This window comes from Rousettus aegyptiacus, unplaced genomic scaffold (assembly GCF_014176215.1).
Source record: "Rousettus aegyptiacus isolate mRouAeg1 unplaced genomic scaffold, mRouAeg1.p scaffold_m13_p_16, whole genome shotgun sequence".
Taxonomy (NCBI): domain Eukaryota; kingdom Metazoa; phylum Chordata; class Mammalia; order Chiroptera; family Pteropodidae; genus Rousettus; species Rousettus aegyptiacus.
The window spans coordinates 50,873,759-50,899,575 of NW_023416291.1; the positions used below are offsets into that span (position 1 = coordinate 50,873,759).

General features: G+C 43.4%; 1 protein-coding gene across 3 annotated transcripts in view; it reads left to right on the top strand.

Moving 5' to 3' along the window:
• Positions 1-25,817, top strand: part of CUNH4orf45 (chromosome unknown C4orf45 homolog) — a 67,132-nt gene that overhangs the window by 16,646 nt on the left and 24,669 nt on the right. For 2 of the 3 annotated variants that reach the window (XM_016145630.2, XM_016145633.2), the window contains one exon: positions 23,229-23,461. In XM_016145630.2, coding sequence (XP_016001116.2) covers positions 23,229-23,461 — 233 coding nt within the window. Of the gene's footprint in view, positions 1-10,928; positions 14,538-16,714; positions 23,206-23,228; positions 23,462-25,817 lie in introns of those variants that run through there. The other variant, XR_004954972.1, reaches the window with a different exon arrangement.

Here is a 25,817-nt window from a genome sequence, read left to right on the forward strand (position 1 = left end):
TTTTTTGTTTTTGTTTTTCTCAAACTGAGCATCTTAAATTCCCTTGAAATGGGCCAAGAAATATATATACATGTACATATATATATACACACACAATATATATGTACATATACACACACATATGTACATATATACACACACACAATATATATACACACACATATATATATGTACATATATATACACACACACACAATATATACACACACACATATATATATGTACATATATACACACACAATATATATGTACATATATACACACACTATATATTATATATATGTACATATATATACACACACACAATATATATACACATACATATTTATGTACATATATACACACACACACAATATATACACACACACATATATATGTACATATATACACACACATATATATACACACACATATATGTATATATACACACATATATATAACACACATAACTGTATATGTATATATGTATATGTGTATATACACATATATACACACACATACACATATACATATATACACACACACACATATGTACATATATATACACACACACTATATATACACGCACATATATATGTACATATATACACACACAATATATATATACACACACATATATATGTACATATATATACACACACTATATATATATTATATATATGTACATATATATACACACACAATATATACACACACATATATATGTACATATATATACACACACACATATATACACACACACATATGTATATATATATATACACACACACATATATAACACACATAACTGTATATGTATATATGTATGTGTGTATATACACATATATACACACACACATACACATATACATATATACACATACACATATATTATATGTACACACACAATCACAATAGCTTCTTACTGACCTGGGCATATAATTACTCCGAAGGTACAGATTGAAATGAGAGTTTGCAGTAAATCCCCAGCGCTGTGATAACTCTGCCTGTGCTCCCAAGGCAGGGGAGGTGCCGAGGAAATACTGTCTCTCTGTACGGATTGTTTTGGGCGAGGACTGTGCTGTGGCAAGTTATCTACATTAGTCTGTACAGTAGTCAAGAACCCCAGGCGTCACTGTTACATAAGCCGCTCCCTGCTGAGCAGGGCCAGGGGAAGCGCTCGCTCACACTCACTCAGTGCAAGAGCCCGAAAGCCTCCGCCTTTGCGATGTGGGGCCTGAGCACCTTCCTCTGACTTTCTCTCATTGGCAGTCACAGTTCTGATGGCCTTGGAGGATGACTTTGGAAGAGCGTGATATTTATTTGTAACATCCAGCTGTTAACTCAGAGACCGTCTCAAACATTATCTCCAAATTTGGATGAGAGTTTGTCCAGTCATTTTTGTGCGATGATGTAACCGTCATAGACAGAAACTGTACATGTAAACGTTCACCTCGCCACTGTGAGTCACCTAAAATAATGACAGAGGGCCTTCGCTTAAAATGTTTTGAAGCCGAAACACGCTTTTGGGGTTGAGATTGTGACCAAAGGAAAATTATGCATTGCACGAAGAGTTAGGGCCACCTATTAAAATAGATTCCACAGGAGGTGGGATAGATTAACGGAAAGTGAATGCCACCCCGCCCCTGCCTGTCCCAAAGGCAGAGGGTCCAAGGTCAGGGATACTTCAGTTTGCTCGCACTCACTTTCTTATACCTCGGCTAGACACAACTGAGCAGATAAAATTTTGAGCCAGAGACTCCCACGTAAGGCAGCTTCCAAGACAGCATCTAGTGCAATGGTGATTCCTGCATCCTTCCGCCGCAGAGATCACAAGCATTAGGACCTCCTACGACCTCCTACTTTCATCGGATGACTGACATTTGCTTAATCTCTGTGTCTATTACCCAACCCCTTCCCCTCATCTCTCCCTATTTTCTTCTACAGTTACCAAAGAAAAAAAAAACAGCTACGCATAGATAATTACAAACCCTAGTGGGTCTCTGTTTAGAGGTTTTTTTTTTTAATTGCCACCAAAGGACATTTAGGGAATCCTGAGGAAAGCTTTGAAATTCAGCTCCAGCACATGGCCGGTTTGCTTTTCCCCTCCCACGACGAGCAAATCCAACAGGCCAGGTGGGGGGCGGTGCCTCCCTGTGTACTTCCTTCACCTTTCTCCCATTGTCCCCATTAAGATCTACTTGTTCCAGCCCCACCCTCACACACTCTACCTCAGGATGGCCAACCGTCCCGCGCACACAGGATGAGCAGTTTTCCTGGACATAGACGTTTCAATTCTAAAACTGGGGCGAGACAGGTAAAGGAGCCAGCATCTTGGAGTCGCCTGATTCACGCTTATTCTAGCCCGATGCCTCCCTCCGTCTTGCCTCCCTATGTGTCTCGTTGCCCCGAGACTTCCTCTCTACCAGTTTCAAACCCACGTTGGCTGGACCCATTGCCTCTGATCTATTACTGGTTTCCCAGACCTGGTGGTGGCCAGACTGTCCCCCATAGTGAGGATATTACAGAGTCTTTCTTGTGAAGATTCATATTTGGGCAGCTCCAGGGAGGGACCAGGATTTCTCGGACTCACCTTCTGTTTCCATCTTGAAAGGATGGGGAGACGGCACTAAGGACAGCCTGATATGAAGTCCCCTCAACATATTTTGTAGAAGGGAGGGGTGAATGAGCTGAAGAATTGACAATGCCTTGAAAACTTTGCAGTCTCAGGCATTTTCCTTTATCATGCGAGTCATGGGCACTAACTTACACGTTGGACCGATTGTTCTCCTATCCAGAGAGTCACTCTGGGTACCTCGACACCAGGTCGATCGCCGCTTCGTCATAAAAGGACAATGCAGAAGGAACACATCATTGTTCGCTATTTTTGCTTACTGCTTTGCCTAGAGTAGATGTGCATTGGCGGAGTCTTCCTGAGTATCTGTTTCCTCTCTCACCCAGGCTCTTTCTCTAACAAGGCTTCCTCAGTGATGTAAACGGTTTGTTCACTAACAGAGCACTGCTGAGAGCAACATCCAGAAACAGATCCCTGATGACCAGCTTTGCACCTGCTCCCTCCCTCCAGCCTACACTCTGTCCACCCAGGCTCCTCCTCTCTCATCCCTCCCTATGAAGCTCTCCAGGGTGGCGGTTACTCACATTCATGCTCCTTTGAGACAGATTTGCTTTTTAGTAGAAATGGAAGACTAAAGACGTGGCAGATGCATTGTGGGAAGCCCTGGGAGGGAATCATACAAGTTCAAAGAAACTGCATTTAACCCCCTCCTTCCACCAGGGGCCCAGCGCTGCTCACCCAGTATCTCCTAGTGGGGGGCAGGCTGTTGTAAGAAAATGAGAAATTGAGAGCACAGTAGGACTCCCCGACTTTAGCCTTTTTAACTGACTGAGCAGGTGTGAGGGAACGAGGCTGTGACCACAAGGGGTTACCGAAGAAAAGGTACGAAAATAAAACCGAAAAGACGACAATCTGGAAAGCGCTCCCCACGAGAGAAGGAAAAAAAAGAGAAAAGAACAGAATGAATCCTTTCCCTTTTTTTATCAGCTAAAAAATTAGAAACTAGAAAAAGACCTGTCATTTTTAAATTGTTGCATTTTTCTCCCACTGATAATTAACACCTGCTGGAGCAACGGTGATGTTATTTTGTAATTTGTGAACGTTGCAGTAATGAGTGAGCCAAAGAGAGTTCAGCTAACCTGTCTGCGCTTATGGCTTTCGTTTCTCCGTCTGCCATGAGGACTAGCCAGCGTCTGAAGGGGGTGGAAAACCACGAGCCGTTTTGTATGCACCCGTACAAGTTGCAGCGCCGATGGCGGGGCTGGGGGAAGCCCGCTTTCCATTCCTTTTCTCTTACACAGAGAGCGGGAAAATCGAACACCTTCCCATCTCCGCCTCTCACACGTGTTTGATCGCATACTTATATTTGGAAAAATTACAGCCTAATTTTTCAAACCTGTGTGTCGACTTCATCTATCTGTCCAAGTCCTGCTGAAGACCCCGACTGTCCATGGATAGCTGATTATCCCCTTCCCTGAATTTCTTTTTCAGTGAGAGGCAGCCTCGCCCAGCTTTACTTTAGCCGTTCAGCGTATAAGACTATTTTCTTACGTAGATTATAAGCTCTCTAAGGGTTGAACCAAGCCTTAGATGTTCACCATCTCCTCCTCCTCCACCATCACATTGCGTGTGTAGTAAGCCCCTAACATAACTTTTAAACAGCTGGAATCATTTCTCAGTCTACACAAAATGCTAGGTTTTTGTCTTTTGCCACTACTTTAATATCATATTTACATGTAAATGACAATGCAAAACATTACAAAAAAGACTATTTTGTTCCAACTCTCTCCTCTCTAATAGACTATTTTTCCTCCCTTGGTGTAGCAAATCTCGAAATTTTGTATTATGATACTTGCCAAGGCCTTGAGACAGATGCCCAGAAGTAACACCACCATCCTTGACATTTGCTTTCCAAAGGGACTAAATGATACTAAATTAAATTTCATTTCTAAACGCTCTGTTACACTTGAAAAAAAGTTCTTCCTAAATGGAAAATTATGAACTATATTTTAAAAACTGAATTATTCCTGCACTAGTGTAATACTACCTCAAAATATGTTGCTTAGAGGTTCATACCTGACTGATTTACATGAGACATGGGATTCCTCCCTTCCTTGAATTAAAAGCATTCTTCCCATAACATGCCTATCAGACGTTTATTCATTTATTCCACAAATATTTATCGTCTGTCAGGCCCCAGGCAGCCCCTGTCTTTGTATATTTGTTGAGGAAGGGAAAGAAACCAAAGGCAAAACAATTGTGGGACTTTCCACTTCTGCTAGTGTAGAGTCAATTAACATGTAACACTATTGTTAGATTAATTACATTCTTGTAGGGTTTGGAAGTCCCCTAACTGATTTTCCCATAATGCAGTAAATATATGAATTTTATTACCCTCACTGTGATGACAATCCTTGAGAAAAATTAAGTTGCAATTCGTGGTGAAAATTTAGGAGATTATGGAAGAAGAAAGACACATCTTACACATTTGGAAAGACAGTGTAGAAAAAGGCATAAAACCGAGAACTAAACTACCAGTTGATAGACTAATGGTCCATCATGGCGACGCAGTGTGTGTTTCCGGAGGACGCGATTCACCAAGAGTAAGTGCCATTCGGGGACACGTACTGAAACATGAATGGTTTAATGTAAGAGATCTTTTCTAATTTTTTTTTCTTTTAGAAGAAGTGTGGTAAGAGAAACAAAACATAAAACGGTAAGTTTAGAAATTGAAAAACAAAGTGGTAAATACTTCAAAACATACCGTCCTGTAGCACTAAGTGCATTTATCCTGTTGTGCAACCATCACCACCATCTGTCTTCAGAACCTCTTTTTATCTTGCAAAATTGAAACTCTGTACCCGTTAAACTCTAACTCTCCATTTCCCCTTCCCCGGCCTCTGGCAACCATCATTCCCCCTCTTATCTCTATGAACTCGACGACTTTGGTCATCTCATATCAGGCGAATCATCCACTATTTCTATGACAGGCTTTTTCCACTTAGCATGATGTCCTCAAGGTTCATTCGTGTTACCGCTTGTGCCAAAGCATCCTTCCTTTTTTAAGGCTGAATAATAATAATTCACTGTCTGCTGTGATGGATATGGACTAAACTGACTCCTCGCCCACACCCAAATTCATATAATTCCTATGTGGAAGCCTCAGTGCCCAATGTGAGTGTATTTGGAGACAGGCCCTTGATGGAGGTAATTAAGGGTAAGTCAGGTCACAGGTCGGGACTCTGAGCTCATAGAACCGGTGTCCTTCCAAGAAGAGGCGCAGACGCCAGGGCTCTGCCTGTGAGTGTGCCCGGGAAGAAAAGCCCTGTGAGGACACAGAGAAGGGGACCATCCGCAAGCCGAGGGGAGAGGTCTCGGAAACCGAGCCCGAAGGCGCGTGGACCTTGGACTGCCAGCCTCCAGAACTGAGAGAAAATAAATTTCTGTGGTGCAAGCCATGTGCTTGGTGGTGTTTTGCTATGGCGGCTCCAGTCAGCTGACACCTATGCACACACTACCTATCGTTCACCTGATCATCCATCAACGCTGGCTCCAGGTGCTTTACCTTTGGCTGTTGTAAACAATGCTGTGACGATCTTGAGTGTACAAATACCTGTTCCAGTCTCTGCTTTCACTTTTTTTTTTTTTGATATATACTCAAAAGTAGAATTGCTGGATCACATGGTAATACTACGTTTAATTTTTTTTGAGGAATCGCATCCTTTTCTCCAGCAGCTGTACCATTTTACATCCCCACCAGCAACACACAAGGGTTCCAATTCCTCTGTATCTCTCACTAAAAAAAATAATAATGTTTAAATGTAATCTTTTGGTTACTGTGAGGAACCTGTGACTCCTCAGTAATAACTGTAGATTTTGGACCATCGATCACCTATAAAATGTGTATAGTTAATTTTCTTTTCGGTAAGCAGTAATGCAATACTGCACATTACTGCTTTTGGTGGGGCGGCTTCAAAATAAGCAGGACCATTTGGTGCCATTTGTATCATTAGTACTTCATAAAAAATTATTTTGAAATTTTGCAGTGCTAGGTTAGCCAGGGTCATTCGTGTGAAAAATGACGAAGACACCTCCTCGACCCCCAGCCACGGTGCCCTCACCAGAGTCAGCTAAAACATGTGTTCTAATCTTTCCTCCATGGGTGGTCTAAAGGTAGGAAATAAGATAGCATCTCAGAGACCACGCCCTGAATCTAATGCGGGTGTTTGTGATCCTGATGTTATTTGTTATTGTCTCCACATTTTACATAATCAGATAGCCTGTAAGTGGAGCTCAGGAATAGGTTTCTTGACATAGCCTGTAAATTCTAAGTGTTAATATTCTGTGCTAAATAGGATACCTTTAAAAAATGTTTCTTTATAATTATTTTCAACTTTTATAGATTTAAGGAGCCACTCGAGGGATCATTTTCATAAACAGAAATAATTAACTCAAGGAAAATGGAAAAAACAAATTCCGTAGCAACGTTTTTCAGTATATTATCGATATCTTCCAAATACTTCAACTAATCCAGGATCATTATAAGACCTTTTAATTATTCTATGTTATTCTTAAATTGTCTCCCTCCGCATGCATCAAAGAATGGGGATATGTATTTTAATTATTTAATATCTGTTAGGTATTCTAAATGTTCCCTAGGAATTATTAACAGTGATTACAGCACTGTCGTTTTTAAGGATACTTCAGCTAAAAGACAGACTTAAATAAAATAGGCAAGTGAAAGTCAATATTTAACTGGCACTTCACTTGGAAATTTTATTCTAGTTTCAAGCTTTGATGTTTAAAAATTGACCGAGGGAGGGGAGCAGGAGTTAGCTTTGTTTTGTTCTCGGTGAACTGGATAGAGGAGAAAGCTTGTTCGGTTTGCAGAAGGCATAAACCAAGGGGAAGGAAGGAGAGAGAGAGAGGAGAGAGAGAATTAGATGACGATTTGGATTGCGAAAAAAATAATATTTTAGAATGAGAGGCTGGAACGAATGAGATTATAATTTAACAGGAATAAATATGAACCTTGCACTCAGGGTTAAAAATCAACTGAACTAAAGGAGAGATAAGGCTTCGTGTAATTGGTTGGTGCAGAGGATGGAGCTGACGGTAAACTCCAGACGGGCCCAGAGACTGGCGTGGTTGCCCACAAAGCTCACACGATCGCAGAGCTCTGTGTTTGACAAACGAGCGGACCCTGCCCTGATTGGACCACACGGGGACCATGTTATTTGGTCCTGACTGACACATTTGAAAGAAGATGTTAATAAATTGAAGAGCATCAAGAGGCAGGCTGGCGAAGAGCCGGGGAATCACCTTCCACAAAGCGCGCCAGGGGAAGTGGGGAAGGCTCGTTTACAAAAGAGCCTAGTGTGAGCCTTTCCCGGGGTCTGACAGGCCAACCGATGAGTGAGGGACTATTCAAGTAAGATTCAGAATCCAGACTGATGTGTGCCTGTTACCAGCAAAGCAGATTTCTGTCCCGTATACGCAAGAATAGTAAGACCTGTCCCAAAATAGAATGTGTTTCTATTGGCCGGAAATCGTGTGGCATTCAGATGAATGCCAGCCAAGCGAGGGATCGCTAGCCAGGGTACGAGGTTGTACCTGCTGACCTCGACAGGCCGCACTAAGCCAAAGCTGCCAGAGCATACTGGGAATATATGACTCTCTGCCAAAACTGTGGATGGTATGACTGGATTTAGGGCTGTATTGATGCGATTGCCAAACAACCAACTGGCAACCTACGTGGATTAATATGTCCGCTAGTACAACAGGGCATCTCTTTATCTTAGCACAGGAATTTTGCCCATGGTCTCTACTGCAGAAGCCATCAGAAATCACAAACAATAGCATTTAACTACCCATTCTCAGAGCCTCTGGATAGCACCTGAAACATGGAAATAATTGATGATGAAATTATCTTCCTACCTTCCCGTAAGAGTAGCAGCAGCTTGATAGACTTTCCTGACTCCAGGAATATCTGAGTTACACTTTTAGAAGCCATAACGAGATGCTTTTAGGAATCAACACTCCAGCATGCTAAGTCTTGATGGACTAATTAACATACGTCAGAAGCTGCCTGTGCTTCCTCAGAAACAACAGCAACGGCATTAGGCAATGGTTCTCAAACTGTCATGCATCAAACTCACGTGGAGAGATGGTTAAGATGCAAATTGCTAGGCCCTGCCTTCAGAGTTTGCGTTTCAGGAGATGGTAGGACCCAGATTTTGCATTTTGAGTACGTTCTCGGGTGATGCTTATGATGTGGGTCAGGAGATCACACCGAGAATCGCCGCTAGAATGAACGAATGAGCATAAGAAGCCAGGTCATGCTCAGCAAACCGCGGCGTGTCGATGTGAGCACTGAGCGGGAGCCGGTGTGTGCCTGCCAGTGGTGAGCAGCCCTTTCCAGCTCTGCGTTCAGTGACATCAGCTTGGTGGTCTGCAATTGGCCATGGTGGGAATGTTTATACCACAGAAATTGGTAGATGCTAAAGCCATAACTTTTCTCCTCTGAGAGCCAGTTGTTAAACGTTTACCAGGTAACCACTGCTATAGATTCAGAGCGGAAAGCAAATATGGGTGATTTAATGTCGAATGCAACATTGCTCAACTGTGCGTCACTCATGGATTGAGTGAATATTTCTTGAATCCTGGCTATACAAGCACAGCAATATTTTTTCAATTACAATGTGTTGAAAGAGTTTAGTAAGAACAGAGTTTATGAAATAAAGTATCCTCTTGGATTAAAGCAGACAAGGAAACATGGTTTCGGATATCAGTCAATTGGTGTAAGAAATAGTCAACATTTGATCCATTTCATAAATGGATATTAAAATTACAACATGAAAATGAACACAGACTAGTGATCGGTAAAAGTATGTATCGGTACGCTGTATTCTTGAAACTAATATAATATTGAATGTCAACTGTAATTGAAAAATAAAAAAGAACAAACCAGTACAGATCAGCTCATCATCATCATCATCATCATCATCATCATCATCATCATCATCATTTACTGCTTAGAATGTGCCAGGCGCTATTCTAAGTTCTTTATATGAATTATCTCCTTTAATTCTTATCAAAACCTGTCACTTAGATATTGTTATCCCCATTTTAAGGATTTGAAAACTGAGACGCTCCAACAAGTAGAGGATAATCATTTATCAATGTGTGTACGGAGTATCAGGCAGCCACGTGTCAGGCGATTTTATATGTCATGTACCGCAAACCTCAAATACAATATTTCTTAAAGACGGTTTACTGATAACCACATGACCCTATAGTCACCACAATCTTAAATATATTTTTAATAATAATTAGAAGAAAATACTGCTGACATCAATCAAATCATGGCGGCCTAATCATCCTAACTTCTCAAGAGACGCCCCCAGCCCTCTTTTATGGTGGGTGAATACTATCATTCGTCATTTTATTCCCCGGTTTCTGTGCTTCTGCGAAGTCGATCCACTTTTGCTTGACACCTTTTTTTATTTACACATCATTGTTAGGTCAACATCAGCCTACCAGTGCGTCATTCTGTGACCATTCTGACTGAAACACCTGTCTCAAAGGTTCCTTTTTATCTGTTTGATCACAACTAGTATTGGTCCTGGGGACTCACACCTCTTTGTCACCAGATAGCATTACCCACAATTCACCTTTCATTCCGTGTTTTGTTAAAAGCCGTAATAAGACCTGAAATGAGCGTTACGTTACGTGGAGTGAAAACTTAGAAACTCTCAAGATGTCAGCATGTGTAACACATCCTGCAGGGAGTGTAATCGCACTTTGAAAGGAATCCGACTGTGAGCAATTAGCTACAGGAACCTAGGGGGCAGGTTTCAGGGATGAGTAATGAGTCGAATATGACATTGCGGTGACAGGCGTGGCACACTTATCCACCCGTCAAAGCCTCGAGCTCTCCCCCCGCACCAGCACGGTTGCTCAAATCAGTTTCTTTTGAGTCTACTGAAGGAGGGACCTCTCTCGGGGAGGCTTCTAACCGATTCTTCAGTGACTTATGTGTACGAGAGGCCTTCCGCCTCACTAACAAAAACTTGCAACAAGTTTTCCCAATCTTAGCAAGCCACAATTCTAACGATGTACCACCTTAAGGATGATAGAATTTCACAAGTTCCCAAACTCTAGGCCAGCACTATTCACCAGAAATATAATGCAAACCACGGATAGTATTCAAAATGTCCTCGTAGCCGCATTTTAAAAATGAAAACAGTTGAAAACAACTTTAGAAATGTATTTTATTTAATCCAGTAGCTCCACATTATTGTCATGTGAATACGGAGTCCACGTCAAAAGCTATTAAAGAATGTTTTACTTTTTTTTTTTTTTTTTACATTAGGACTTTGAAATCTGCTATGTATTCTCACCTTACAGCACATTTCAATGGGCCTGAGCCACTGAACAAGTACCCAACGGCCACCTGTGGCTAGTGACCACTGGATAGAAAGTCAGCTCTAGACTCGTTAAAGCTCAAATGACTGTTATCTCGGAACACCCAATATCTTGACACCCCAACTGATGGGTTTCTAATTGAGTTTCTAGAGTGAAGTATCCATTAAGTACATTTGACCTGTAGCTACCATACCACGTACCAGGCCACTGTTTATAACTAGGACGAACAATAATGAGCGAGCTACGGCGAAGAACAGCTAGACGCTTACGGCGAATAAATACGACGAGAGAATTTATTCAAGTCGTGATACGGGGCAAAAATAGAACCACCGCACTAGCTGCCGGAATGTCAATTATTTATAATCAGGCCGGTTATACTTAGGCTGGCAATCTAGGAATTTCCAGAGTGGCTCCTTGGCTACTTTTAATATTTAATGAAGAAAATATAACAACTATCGAGGCGGCTCAGACAGCCTCCTGCTTCTCTTCGCTGTGGGCTAGACCAGTGATAACTCAGACATTGGTTCACTCCTCAGTGCCCAACATCGTCTGATCTGTTGAGTTAGAATATTCTTGCCCCCGTCAGCCACGGCAGAGCATTTTTATTTTTGGCTTTCAGGTTCTGAGGAATGGTAGTTTGAGCTACAGCCCTAGCCTCCCTCGCCGAATGGATAGCATTTCTAGGAGCTGCATTCTCTCTAGAGAGGAGTATTTTCTATCCACCTTGACGTAAGGAGGGAGATTTTAAGGTCTCTTTTATGGAAGAAAAAAAATATTTCTTTATTAGAGTAAAATTAAGTCTGATCATCACCTGTTTGGCACCACGATACTCCCTCTGTAATATCATTAAATATTTCTCACTACGGTTGTTCAGGGCATTGCGTTTGATCATCTCAGTCCTAATATTGTACAGGCTATAGAAGCCTGAGCACAGAAGAAGGTGTGGGCATGGCAGAAGGTGGCAGAAATCACGGAAAGGCTCAGAGCTTACGTGACATGAGAATGACCATCAGGCTTTTGTCTTGTGCCAGTTTTGTGAGCGGACACGACATACCCAGGCTGCATACGGCGTAGCCCTTAATTCTTATAACATTTGCGTGAGGTTGTCAGATGTTTTATTTTTCACATAGAGAAAGCGACCCTGGGAACGGCCAGTCTTTTGAAGAGGGTCGCAAATCTATTACGAAATAGAATTCAGATGAAGCCTAGTTCATCTCTTCCCTGCCCCAGGATGCCTTTCAATAAAGCGAAACAAATGAAAAAAAAAAAAAGGAAACGGTTTGCTGTGAACCAGCTGCGACCCACAAGAAATATTGAATGGAAGAGCAGAGTATGACTTACACGGAGAGCGACTCGAACTTGGCGGGGAGAAATAAAACCAGTCAGCGTTTCCCCGCATAGCGGAGAGAAGGGGGAAAAACTGAAGACGCCCTGGAAACAAGGATTTCCTGAAGGGACCAAAAATAGACTTCCGTGGAAGATGAAGTTTTAGAGGGACAGTGGAAATGGGAGAAGTAGGAAGGACTGAACGTAGAGGAGCGATCGACGCAATTAAGAGACCGAAAGAGAGAGAGAAACGTAATTCGAATAACTGTTACATCAGTGGCTTTTGATTTCTGACTACAGCCCACAGTAAAGGAAAAAAACTACATTTTACGCAGGAACCTAGTTAACTAACACTGTGTGTGTACGTGTGTGTGTACATACATATATCTATTTAGTGATATATGTACTTAGGTAGATGGCAGATAAGCACAAGATGCTCAATGTTACTCGTCGGAGGAGGAGTGCCAATTAAAAATGAGATACCACGACGCACCTGTTAGCATGGAGACGATCAAGAAGACCAACTCCATCAAGTCTGGCGTGGATGTGAAGTAAGTAGACATTGCTGGTGGGAATCTAAAAGGAACAACTACTTTGAAAGGCAATTCAGCAGTTTCTTAAAAAGTTAATAAACCTGCCATGTGATCCAGCGATTCCACTCCTAGGTATTTACTCAAGAGAAGTGAAAGCATCTTCCCATACGAAGATCCGTACAGGAATGTTTATAGAGGCCCTATCTGTAACAGTCGCAAACTGAAAATAATCCAAAAGGCCATCGACAAGTGAATGGATAAACGGTTGTGTAGCCGTACAATAAGATACCACTCAGCAAGAAAAGGGAATAAAGTATTGATTGGCACATGTTATGATAAGGATGGTCTCAAAATAATTATGCTTCGTGGAAGAAGCCAGGCAAAAGAGAGGGCATACCGTATCAAGTCATTTATAGAAAATGCTAGAAAAATTTAAAGTAATCGAATGGGAACAGAAAGCCGATAAGTGGCTGCCTGGGTGTGGGAAAAGGGCAGAGAGTGAGAACAGAGGATTTACAAAGGGGCATAAGGAAACTTTCAGGGGTGAGGGATGTGCTCTTTACCTTGATTGTGGTGATAGTTCATGGATAGGGTGGCCAGATTTAGCAAGTAAAACTATATGGCGCTCAATTAAATTTGAAGTTCATCTAATTTTTTTCGCATGACCATGTACCATGAAATGTTTGAAACGTACTTATCCTAAAAAAAAAAAAAAAAAAATTCACTGTTTACCTGAAATTCAAATTTAACTGAGTATCCCGTATTTATCTGGCAAGCTCGTTCACATATGTACACACACATGAAACTTAAGAAATTGTACGGTTTAAATATATACAGTTTATTTCTATGTCAGTTACACCTCACTGAAGTGATTGGAAAAAAAGAAGAAACTAAAGTTAACTGAGGAAGATGTAATGGCTTTCTCGAGTCTTCTCAGCCAATGGGAGCAAGGCCAAGGCCGAAATCTCAATTGCCGTTCTCCCAGGCCGAGTGCTCCTTCTGTCAGACCAAGGTGATTCTAGAAGAAAATATTTGCTCACAGGGGTAGCAAGATAGATCCCCAAGGTAAGGATATGCATGGATATGGACTCATAAGGAACTTCAAATTAATTTATAATTTATAAATTTCTGCTCTCCTGTGGCTTTGTGAGTGTAATAGTTCATCCTGTTCACAAAACCATTTTAGACAGCAAAGTGCTGCAGCACGGTGAAATCCATTCTTGGAATAATTAAGGAGTCATTATATTGCAATCCTTTTAACTGTCTGGGAGTACAACTGGTCCCCTGGCTACGTAAGTAGAGAAGGGTAAAGGTGTCATGAAAGGCGCAAACAGGTAAAGAGTACCTATCGACTGAGTGTCGCTTCCTCGCTTTTACAACGAAGTATTGCTCAATAATCCAAATAGCAGGTCCTATGTTTCCCTGACAGCATAATTTTAGCTATTTTCTCTCGATTATTGTATCATTTACGAAGTTGAGAAATATCACTTCCTAGACGAAATTGCCCTGGTCTAAACTGAAGTCACTTCCTGCCATCTAGAAACAGACGATCCTTTCCTGCTGTACTGTTTACCCAGGGAATAGAGAACGAAATCGCCATGTGTCATGGAGGCTCAAAAGCGTTGTTGTTAATAACTGACGTCGTCACCGGCCTGTGATTGTGATGTGCCTTGCTATCAATGCCTGTATCGAAAGGGGTACGTGTCTTTTCTCTTTTTCGAAGCGAAGCTGGCGTGAAGTCAATAGTACATTTTACAACGCATAGCACCGCAGCGGGCGGGGGGATGGGGGGAGAGTTGGGGGGTGGGGATGAAGGGGGAGCTGTTTCCCCCATTCCAGCATTAGTTACCTCCTCTCCGCACACTCACGCAGCAATGCGTTCCCCGTCAGTGTGATTCTTACCTGATGACGTGATTTCTACTCTATCTGTATAATTTAGCATCCCGCCCGACTTCTCTGGTTCTTAATTGCATTGGCGTGTTAACCAGGTTTGCTTTTCCTTGCCGGTCGCTTATGTAACTCTAAAATAAGGAAATCAATGATCACAAGGTCAGAAATAAGATGGGGCCAAAGAAACATGGCAAAGCAGAACGAAGCAATGCTCTCTGCTGGGACCTATTGCACAATTAAGGAGCGAACTCTCTCATGCAACACGGTACAGAAATGAAACACTTATTTTTGCAGTGATGTAATCTACTATTTGACTCTAACAAACAGGAAAGCTTCTTATCTAAAATATGCATGGAGGAAGGGTAAGATAAAAGGCAAATACGAGACCCGCTCTAGATCAGGGGTTAGACAACGTGGCCCGCGGGCTCATTCTGGCTCCATGCCTGGGTTTGTGCAGTTCAGAAATGGTCTCTAATTTTGTAAACAGTTGAAAAAATTAAAAGAAGAATATCTGGGGGTGTGAAATTATGTAGAATTCTGATTTCACTGCTCGTAAGTAAAGTGTTATTGGAACATAGGCACACAATAGTTTACATACCGTCAACAGCTGCTTTTGCCCTGCAAGCCTAGCATGCTTCCTCTCTGGCCCTTCACAGAAAAGTCTGCTGACCTCTGCTCTGCTCGAAGGGTGTGAATAGGGAGAAACCCCAACAACCGCGCTCTCCCTTGCATTTTGCAAAGAGGAGCTCAGAAGGAGCCCCTGGCTTGTCTCTGTCTCTTTGTAGTATTTCAGTATGAAGTCATGTCCTCAAGTATTAGAGCATAGACACCTAGTGGGTTGTAATTCTGCACGTGATCAAGAACCACAGGAGAGTAAAGTAGTGGCTTTAAATAATTTCACGTCGTCTTAAAAGCAGATCGTAAAGCAATAACAATTTGCAGTGGCCATGCGCACGCGTGAGATTTCTTTTCTTTTCCTTTTATTTATTTATTTTTTTTGGTGAGCAATGTTTCCCTTTATGCTTTCTAGCAGATAACCCAGATGCTTTGTGGCAGATGCTTTTCTTCCTTTCTAGAGGGCTTGCATTTTGTTTGGGTGTCTACCATGACCTCACATGACTCAGGAATAGACCCTGATTCATCCAAGCCAGTCACTGAAATCCCAATCCTCTTGCTAGTGCTTAGTTTTAGGAGAGAGATGAATGACTCAGTCTTGGCCAATAAACTGAGAGAGAGGAATTCACCTGGGGTTTTCTAGGAAAAGCTGCTCCACGTCGAAACACAGACATCCCCTCTTGGGCATACCATCTGCATATGACACCTGAAACTGTGACAGCCTCCTTGAGACCTGAAGGCGACCTGGTATGCTGAGGATGCAGGGCACAGAGATGGGGAACAAACCTTGTGTTTCTGAAGACATCATTGACTCATTGAATTAAACAACTCTGAGTTCCTTCTACCTTAGATCTTATCATATGACATAATAATTTTTCTTAGTATTTAACCCATTTTGCGGTGGATTTCCTGTTTGGGGTTTTATTACTCTGATGGGTTTTTATTGATTCTACATACACAGATCTTGTTAATATCCTTTTTTCGTGAGAATGTCTAGAGCCTCTCTCCATGAATGGTAAAGCGTTTCTTAGAGTATTTCATGCACATTTATACTACGAAAATCCTAAGCCAAAAAAACAAACAAACCAAACCAAAACAAAACAAAACAAAAAACCCAAATGCTGAAACCTATTCGTTACTATGCACTTAGATTTCCCCTTCGGGAGAGATGACCATGTGGAGAATCACATGGAGGCAGAGTTTTGTCAAGATGAGCCAATCAGTGTTCTTTTCCAAGTAAAAGTCCAGAGATGTGTATACAATTTTTGATGTTACGTTCTTTCACTAGTCACCAGGAAAAATGCGGAATTTTTTAATTTTTGGATTAACACCAGCAACTTTAATGATAAACCACCTGTTCTTTCCACAGAGATCACCAAGCATTTGTTCACAGCACTGCACTGCTCCAGGGTGCTTTGGAAGTTACAGAGCAAATAGAAGACAGTCCACATCTCTCAAGGGTGCTAGCGAGAGGTCGCTTGACAGGCAGAGCGACAAGCCACACCCTCATGAAACAGCCAGGAACCCTAAGCACGGACAGGAAACCTAGCTCAAGCAGTACTCGAAAGTTTCAAGGAATAATAACATCTGTCCTGAGAGCAGACGATGTTTCCTGAAGGAGGCGAACGTGGTCTCCTTTAGATCGTATGGTGCGTTAGCCCGTTCTGGTCTGCCGTAATTCACTAGCACAGGGCTTATAAACAAGAGAAATTTATTTCTCAAAGTTCTGGAGGCTCGAAAGTCCAAAATCAAGGCATCTGATGAGGGGCAGCTTCCGTGTCTGGTGAGAGCCTGCTTCCTGGTTCATAGGTAATTTTTTCCCTTTACCCCCGCATAGCAGAAGAGTCTCTTTTATAAAGGCATTAAACTCTCTCACGAGAACTCCACCCTCAAGACCTAATCACCTCCCAAAGGCTGCTCCTCCAAATACCATCCTATTGGGATAGGGAGTGAACATATGATTTGGAAGAGACACAAATATTCAGTTGATAGTGTACGGGAAACTAGAACCACAGAGACATGCCATATTCATCTCTGTTCACACTGTGCCGGATGCACAGTAGGGTACCACCAACATTAGAAGAGCCATTGACTGAACGATGCATAAGTATTAAGTGAATTCTCTAATTCCTTAGAGCTCTGAATTCCAATTCATAATTCTATGCATAATTCTCCTATAAATGACCCTATGGACACAATAACACCATGAGTTTTTGAAGGCCGTTTGAATTATCCCTGGCTACTCTTGGTGTTTTCGAATGGTCCACGGGAGGTTTATCGTTTGAAAGAATCGCAAATGTAAACAGCGAAGAGGTTTCTGCCTGATGTTCATTCGACTCTTTCAGGCATTTGATCGACTGAATCTTTTAGCCTGGTCAGTGCTTAGATTCTTTGCATAACTGCACCACCTGGATTAAAATTCAGTGTTTAAAAACGTCCCGGTCCGTGGGCCCGTGTTGTGATAACTGTTGGAATCGGGAGTTCTATTCTGTTTAACAGCTGTAGTCATTCATCTCGAAAATTATCCCCTCTCTTCTCGCCTCCACTTGCACGTGCGAGATGTGGCCATTCGAGCGCGGCTCAGAGTTTCACGTCCCCAGCACCAGCACCTGCCCCCTGCCTTGACCAATTCGCCCTACAAGCCCTGCCGTTGTGCATAGCACTTCTGCAACGGCCAGCGTCTGCCCGTTGTGCTAACGGATTTTCAAATATACTTATTAAAACACTTATATCAGTGTTCCGCTCGATTCCTTTTGATTTATTTCCTCGTTGTGTTTTATTGTGGTCACCGAAGTGGAGCATTGGCCTCACGAGACAATTTTATAGAAAGAAGTAAAATGACTATGCGGTCTCATCCTCGTCTCTACCTCTATTAAAAATAAATGCGAAAAGCAGTTCTTCCTCTGACCTCGCTCTTGAGAGTCATATCGTAAAGTGCAGAATAGGAGAATTTCAGGCAGTTCTGGAAGTTACGCTGCTCTTTAGGCATGTAAAGAAGTGTCTGGTTCCCTTTCAATATGACTTTATGTACTTCCAGGCACATGATGGAATTCTTAGTTCATTTATGCAGCAAACAATTCACTTTAGCATTCGACGCATATTTCATGAGGCTCCACTATGTTCAGAGCACTGTGCTGGCAATTCAGAGTTTATAAAGATAACACACACACACACTAGAATATTATTCAGCCACGAGAAAGGCATCCTGCCATTTGCGACAACGTGGATGACCTTAAGAATGGTGTGCTAAGTGAGAAAAGTCCGAGGAAAGACAAATAGTGTATAATATCACATATGCAGAATCTAAAAAAGCCAAACTTATGAAAACAGTAAAATGGTGGTAACCAGGGGATGGGGGGTGGGCTATAGAAGAGATGTTATTTAAGGGTACGAACTTGCAATGAGTAGTCAACAAGTCTTAGGGATTTAATGCACAGTATAATGAATATAGATTGTATATAATCATCAAACTTGAGAAACTAGATATTATTTCAAATACTAAACATGATAATTATGGGACAAGAAAGAGGTTCTAATGATCACTACAATGATAATCAAATTACAATATATAAATGTATCAATTCAGTATGTATACCTTAAATTTACACAATGTTATGTGTCAAATGTTTTTCAATTAATAATATTGTTTTAAGTTTACAGATTAAAAAAAATGTAGTCTTTACCCTATAGGAGCTTACAAATAGAGAAAATCCAATAAGTATAATATTAAAAAATGTAATTAAAAGAAACTACTGTGAAGGCAGCACCTCAAATGTCTAATTTTGAGTTGGGGGATTTAGGAATTTTTTTCAGAAAAAGCAGCACTCACAATAAGCCTTGAAAGATAAATTTAATACCGAGAAAAGGTAAAAAAAAAATCTAAGATTCAATAAGGCTAGGATCAGATGATAAAGACTCTAGTCAGCAGCAATCCCAAGAAATCTGAATGAAAAAATTTACAGGCACTGGAGGAAACCATTTCATGTTTTGTTTTTTTTTAGAAGCAGAGATATTTTATCTGCGTTTTAGATCACTCTTGGCAGCTGTTTGGAGGATGGATTAGAAAGGAGAAAAACTAGAGCCAAGACTAGTTAGGAGATTATGTGACGACTCAGGTGAAAAACAACGAAGAGTTGTTTACTTCGATTACTTGTCCCTTAACTAAAATGTAAACTCCATGAAGGCAAGGTGTTTGCTTTGCCCGCTGCTGAATTCCCAGCACTCAGGACAGTGCCTGACACATAGTTCACTAAACTTTGGTTGAATAAATGAATACGTCGATGAAAAAAAAAAAAAAAGAAATGAATGAATGAATGAATGAATCGAATGGAACCATTCAAGTGCAGAAAAGAGGTCAGAAAGAAATGTTTGTCTCGGAGGTGAATTCTCTCTCTTATTGACGCGCGCCACAGCTGGGTTCGTCTCCAGCGTTGGCAACAAACGCGGTTTGTTGGCAAACCTCCCGGGCGCACCTGTCTGCGCTCTTTCCCGCCTCTGCGGCACCTGCTCCTTCAACGCCCACTGTCCATAAATAAAGTTTTATTGAAACACAAGTTCGCATGTTTACATATGGTCAATGGCTGCCTTGTCCCTACATGAGTTGAGTCGTTGAGACAAAGACCCTATGGCCCGCAAAGCCAAAAATATCTCCTCTCCGGTCCTTTACAGGAAAAGTTTGCCAACCTCTGATCTGGAAGCGCTCTCAGGAAAGAATTTGAAGCTTGCTCACAATAAGGAATAAATCATTCATCAGCCAAATCTCCTAAAATATATTTTTTAAGGGTGGTGGGTAAGACGAAGCATCAAATTTAACAACAACAACAACACAACAAGGGGAAAAAGATAGTATTCATGATACTAGCTGCACATCACATGCCGAGTTCTCAGCTACACGTCTCTTTAGATAAAATTGATGATCTCTTTCCCTTGCAACAAAGCTGCAAGACAGCCATCACTTTTCTCATTTTATAGATGAGAAACCAAAAATTCAGAGGCCGGATCATTTTACCCTGGATCACAAAGCCAACACGAGACAAAGGCAGCATTTGAACCCACAGCGGCATAGCTTCAGAACCACATCCCTAACTTGAGAATTTCGAACACAAGCGAGCGAATGACGCTGGCCACGCACACAGCGGACGGGGAGGTGGGATCTGCCTACCGTCCCTGAAATGGCAGCGTCTCCGTCTCCGGGGCAGGAAGGTGGAGAAACGTGGAACAGCCAAGCTCGGTGCGGGTTTTCATGGAAGCGCATCTCCTTCCCCAGCGGAAGGTGGCTATCCCCGGCGGAAGAGGAGGCAGGGCTGATTGAGCAGCCCCAGGCGGTTCACAGCTGCAAATCATCCCGCTGAAGGTGGCCCCAGGGACGTGAAAGAGAAGGCCAAGGAAGAGGAGCAGGTGAGGGTTTCATTAACCCAGGGAAAGTGCCAACTTCATTGCTGCCTCACGAGGGCTGGAGGTTTTGAGAAGAGGATGAAAGATCCACGAAAAGTGGCCAGAGGATGAAACAACAATACAACAACAACAACAACTAGAAACCACATACTACAATGTACACCCCAAGGGATACAGCACCAGGCAAACAGAGATGATCGTTGTTAAAGCCGATATGGAGAAACCGTAGACTGGACACGAGCCGGAAGCTTTACTTTGAAGCAGGGCATCGGATCTAGTATCCGGTCTGGGCTCTGGGGGACGGAGTTTGACCCACGGAGGAAATGTGGGCCATGGAAGCCAAACGCCCGTGGAGCTGTCTCACTGGGGAAACCGCATTTCTGCAGGCTGCCGGTCGAGGAGTGACATGCAACCCCTTTGCTTAGGGAGCGCTGGGAAGCTACAGGACACCCCTGTGAGTGTGGGGTCCCCCCTCAGACGATGGCGTCCAGCTGCCTTTGCTTTACAGGCAGGTGTCTGAGTCGGCTGTGTGGCCGGGGCAGGGTCTTCCCGGGAATCTTATCTGCTCCGCACCCTGCATCGCTCTGTTTCTAAGGCACGGGTGAGGAATTGGGGGCTTAGAAAAGTCCAGTGACTTGACTAAACCACAGAGAAACCTGATCGGAGCCCTCCACACACACACACGATGTTGGTGTGCGGAGCATATGAACTTCCCATTATACTGCCTGACCCTGAGTGCTTTTGACTCAGCTGTCAAGTAATGGCTCTCTTTAAAAATTTATTGCAGTCCACAGAGGGGACTCACTGAGAAACTAGCTACAAACAATCTGCTCTCACATTTGTGGTAGTATGTGGCGATGACAAAATTTCCACAATCATGGAAACTTTACACAAAGGATCAATATTTCCCCAAATCTCTGTGGCATTCACATTCATGACCCCGTGGCCCAGTGGGAGAAAAGGCTCCATGTTTGGATAAGTTTGTGAGACGCTTCGTTACGTGATTGTAGACAGGCTTATTTGCCATAGGGTTTCTCGGGATGTTTAACATGCCTTTCATACATTGTGACTATCTAAAAGGCAAATGTAGCGAGCACTGTTCCCCAAAGTGTGTGACTAGGAAGTGCTCCCCCACGACGCACACACATACCTTCAAGGTGTGCTCGTTCATGGGAGCAGCATTCGATGAAGCATTTGGAAAAACACTTGGCCTGAACGTACACTGAACTTCCAGCGAGACTGACATAGTTTTTTTTGTAGTTCATTCTGCTTACGGGAGATTGCAAAATTCTCCTTATGACAGGAGTTTTGCAGATAAGGCCCCAACACCTGTCATGTTGAGAGAGAAAACAAATCTCCGCGCTCTGGCCGTTCTGCACTTTACCAAAGTCGTTATATTGAAGTGAAACCCTGAGGCGGGTTAAACTGAAGCCATAATGTCTCCATCAAGGGAAATCAGACATAGCGGATGCCCAGCGCATCCACGGGGAGCGAAGAGGGTTAGGATAAGCCGTGAAAGCACCTGCCAAGACTGAGCGTCGGAAGAGCGATCTCTCACGTTCTCGACTTCCTTGAAAAGCTTCGATTCCTCTTCCGAGCATAGACCCGTTGCCCCCTCCATCGTCCCATCGGAGGACCCGGTCCAGGCCCTCACCCTCTGCCAACACCGAGCTCCCTGATGCAAGGGCAAAACGAAAGGCACTCCAGGGTCAGGAGGGCGACAGACCGTGTCTGCCTCCAAGGTCGCCTCTCGGGAATAGGAGTGAAGTTCCTTCTGCGAATCCATAACCTGCCCGTATAATCCTGGGCCCGTTTTGGTCCTAGGACTTCCAAAACTCCTCCTGGGCCGGCATCTCATTGTCTGTTTTTAGGCCGAATCACTCTTCCCAATTGTCTCGCGTTTAGAATATCAATATTTATTAAATTCCTCTGCCTGTGGTCCTCATCTGTTAGCAGCTGCCCTTGCCTGAAAGTCTTCTCCATTCTCCAATTATTTCTGACATACTTGTGGAATTTTCTAACTCTCACTTCGGATTTTATCCATCCAGATAAAACTCCCCAACACCTGAAGGCCAACATCCTGCAAACGTGGTATGAGTGAGGATTTTTAACGTCTAAAACATGCCTGTAATAAGTCGATTACTGTGATGAGCAGTTTAGTCGGGTAATTGAAGGCCCGACCTGCGAGACAATGTGTCAGGGAATAATGAGCTTGTTAGTCGTGACCCCGGACAAGTAACTGATCTTTCTGAGCCTTATTTCCCCCACCTACAAACCGGGGAAGATATATTACCCACCTCACTGGATTATTACAAGGATTAATTGAATTAACATATATAAATGGTTTATATCAGCTCCCAGGACATAGTAAATGCCATGTAATTAGTAGCTATTATTGTTTCCACCATTTCAAATAACAAAAGCATCTCAGAATGAAGTGTGGAGATTTTTTTTTTTAAGTATGTTTTTTTTTTTCCTGTATTTTTCAGGCCCAGATTATAAAAAGGATTATCTACCTAAAATTCACCAGCACATGTCCTATGTAGGCGAAAAGCGCCCAGCACTGGAGAAAACCGGAGATCTCAGATATTTATGGAGGCCTGCCTCCCACACGAGCTTCCCAATAAAACACAGACACGAATATGTTGGCGAAATCGGTTGGGGAATACCAGAGCATAACTTCATCAACAAAACGAGGCTCGAGTCTGGCTTTCACATTAAGGTATTGCTCTAAATTTATGTCCGTCATAGCATACGTTTTGTTTTGTTTTGTTTTGTTTTGTTTTGGTCTGGATTCTGCCTGACTTTGCTTCCACGGGAATTGTCACGCTCTCGGTCTGCCATGGAGAAGCCGTGGGATTTGAGTTTGGCAGAAAAGCGAGTGCTGGCTCCCGCCCTCCTCGGCGGTCAGTTGCCCTGAACCCGTGAGAGGAGACAGAGTGAAGGCCGTGAGGCCGCGGGGAAATCCAGACGCGGCGGCGTCTGGCTGGCGGATGGATGCTCTCAGATCCGCACCATTGCCGTGACAACCACACACGTCCCCATCCTGACACCGCCTCATGAGTGGGTGCGGTGAAGCACGCGGTGCTGGACAGCACCAGCCCACGCCGCTCGCGAACGAGCCCCGATCGCTGAAACGCACAGCGCCGATCACGCCTTTGCATCGAGTGATGCAGAGCGTCCTTAGAAACCCGGTCTTACCGTTCTCCCTTGGTGATCTGGGTGCTGGCGCGAGCCCCTGTGAAACAGACAGGGGATTGTAGACGTGAAATCTGAGAATTCAGACCTTCCCCCCTCCCCAGGTAAGCTTTTTGCATGTACTGAAAATAGGACATGCATCAATTATGCAATAACTGGATTTCCTCAAATTCTTAAGGCAATATAGTACAGCCCATCCTGAATGCCTGTCGCCTCTCTTCTTCGTCTTTAACTTAAGAGCGCATACGTCTGCTCAGACGAGCAGCACTCCTTGCCCTTGGAAGCAAGCTGGGAATCCAAACTAGATGTCCGCTCTGACTCAGCCTTCCAGGAACGTATTTATTCTGCCCCCCGCCGCCCCCCCCGGCCCCAATTCGTATTTCACAGGCGACTTTAAGCCACCGCTCTGGACCTCTGTGGGACTGTGTGTGAGCTGTTCGATGATTTTTCTCCGCCAACTCATGGACACTCAGAAGCTGGTCTGGTTTGACGCAAGCCATGAGGCTTCTCATCTGTGCAGCTTCTCGGCCCCAAAATTCTGACAGCAATTGTTTTCATGGATTTATCTGTCTCCGGCAACAATCTTAACCAACAGCTTAAAGGGTTCCTTGGCCTTGGAACTTTATAACAACAGCGAAGAGATTCACTGAGGATGACTACATGTATCCACGGAGAATCAGATGTAACTTCCCCATCAGTCGAGGTCTACGCTTTGTTACCGAGGCTGCGGATGGCAGTATTAGTTTCTGAGTCGAGCCTCTGACTTGGATTCCTCATCGATCCAGGGCTTCGGGCGGCCACTTCCAGTCGATGCAACTCGGCGCGAGTTGACATTTGAGCCGATACGTACGCACACACTCCACGCGTCAAAACGAGCACCTTGCTACGAAGGACGTGTGAGAGCCTGCGATTGTAATGTAGGGAAGCGTCTAAATCCGCGACCTTTTCTTGGGTTCCTTGTCATCAGGGGACCTCCGTCACGTCACCCTCATCCACACCAGTGCCAACCAAGCTGACTTCAGAGGCTCCAGTCAGTGTCTCTGACTGAGTTCCTCCTTCTATGCAAAAACCTTTATCCAGCAGGTTTTGACAGCCTGAACAGCTGCTCTCCCTACTTTCCCGCTCCTGGTTTGCAGGGGCTGGAGGCTCAGGGTGCTCGGGCGCCTTTAGGAGCCTCTTGGTAAGAGGCCTGGGGCAGCTGCTTCCTCCCTGGGACATTCTCTTCCATTTGGGGCGCTGGGGTCGGGGTGGGAGGGTTCTGCGGAGCGTCTGGATTTTGGTAGGAAGATGATCACTTCCAGGCTGAGAGACTCGTGAAAAAATTTCCCCACATCGCAGAGGTCAGAAAAAAATCACAATATCGGGTTTCTCGGCTGGATCTCTTTCTGTTTAGCTATTTCCTACTCTCCCCGTGTGTGGATTACGAGGCCATCATCATACATGTGGACGTAAGCCAGAAAAGATCACTGCTTTTGTTATTACCTTAGGTTTAAGAGCAGTACATTCTTCTCTCTCTCTCTCTCTCTCTTTTTTAATGGATTTGGTTTCTGCCAAACTGCATGTGTGTTTTTTTGGAAGAATACACGGGGACCATTAAAACAATTCCTTTGGTTTTAACCTCATGCGAAACCGAGGACCATTCTGACTGCTTCTGAGCTCAGCTCGTCTCCTCCCTCCTGGTCTTTCTCTAATTCGAACTTCCACAGTATCCGCTGGCTTCCTGGTGCCCATCCTCTGCTCCTGCCCTCTGACCTTGGGACCAAATGTTTTCAGTCACTTGATTTCCTCTCAGAAACAATGCTATACTGGACTCGATGACTAATTCTTCATAGGTGTGGTCCCAAAGACAATATTAAGTAAACTAGTCATCATATATATTA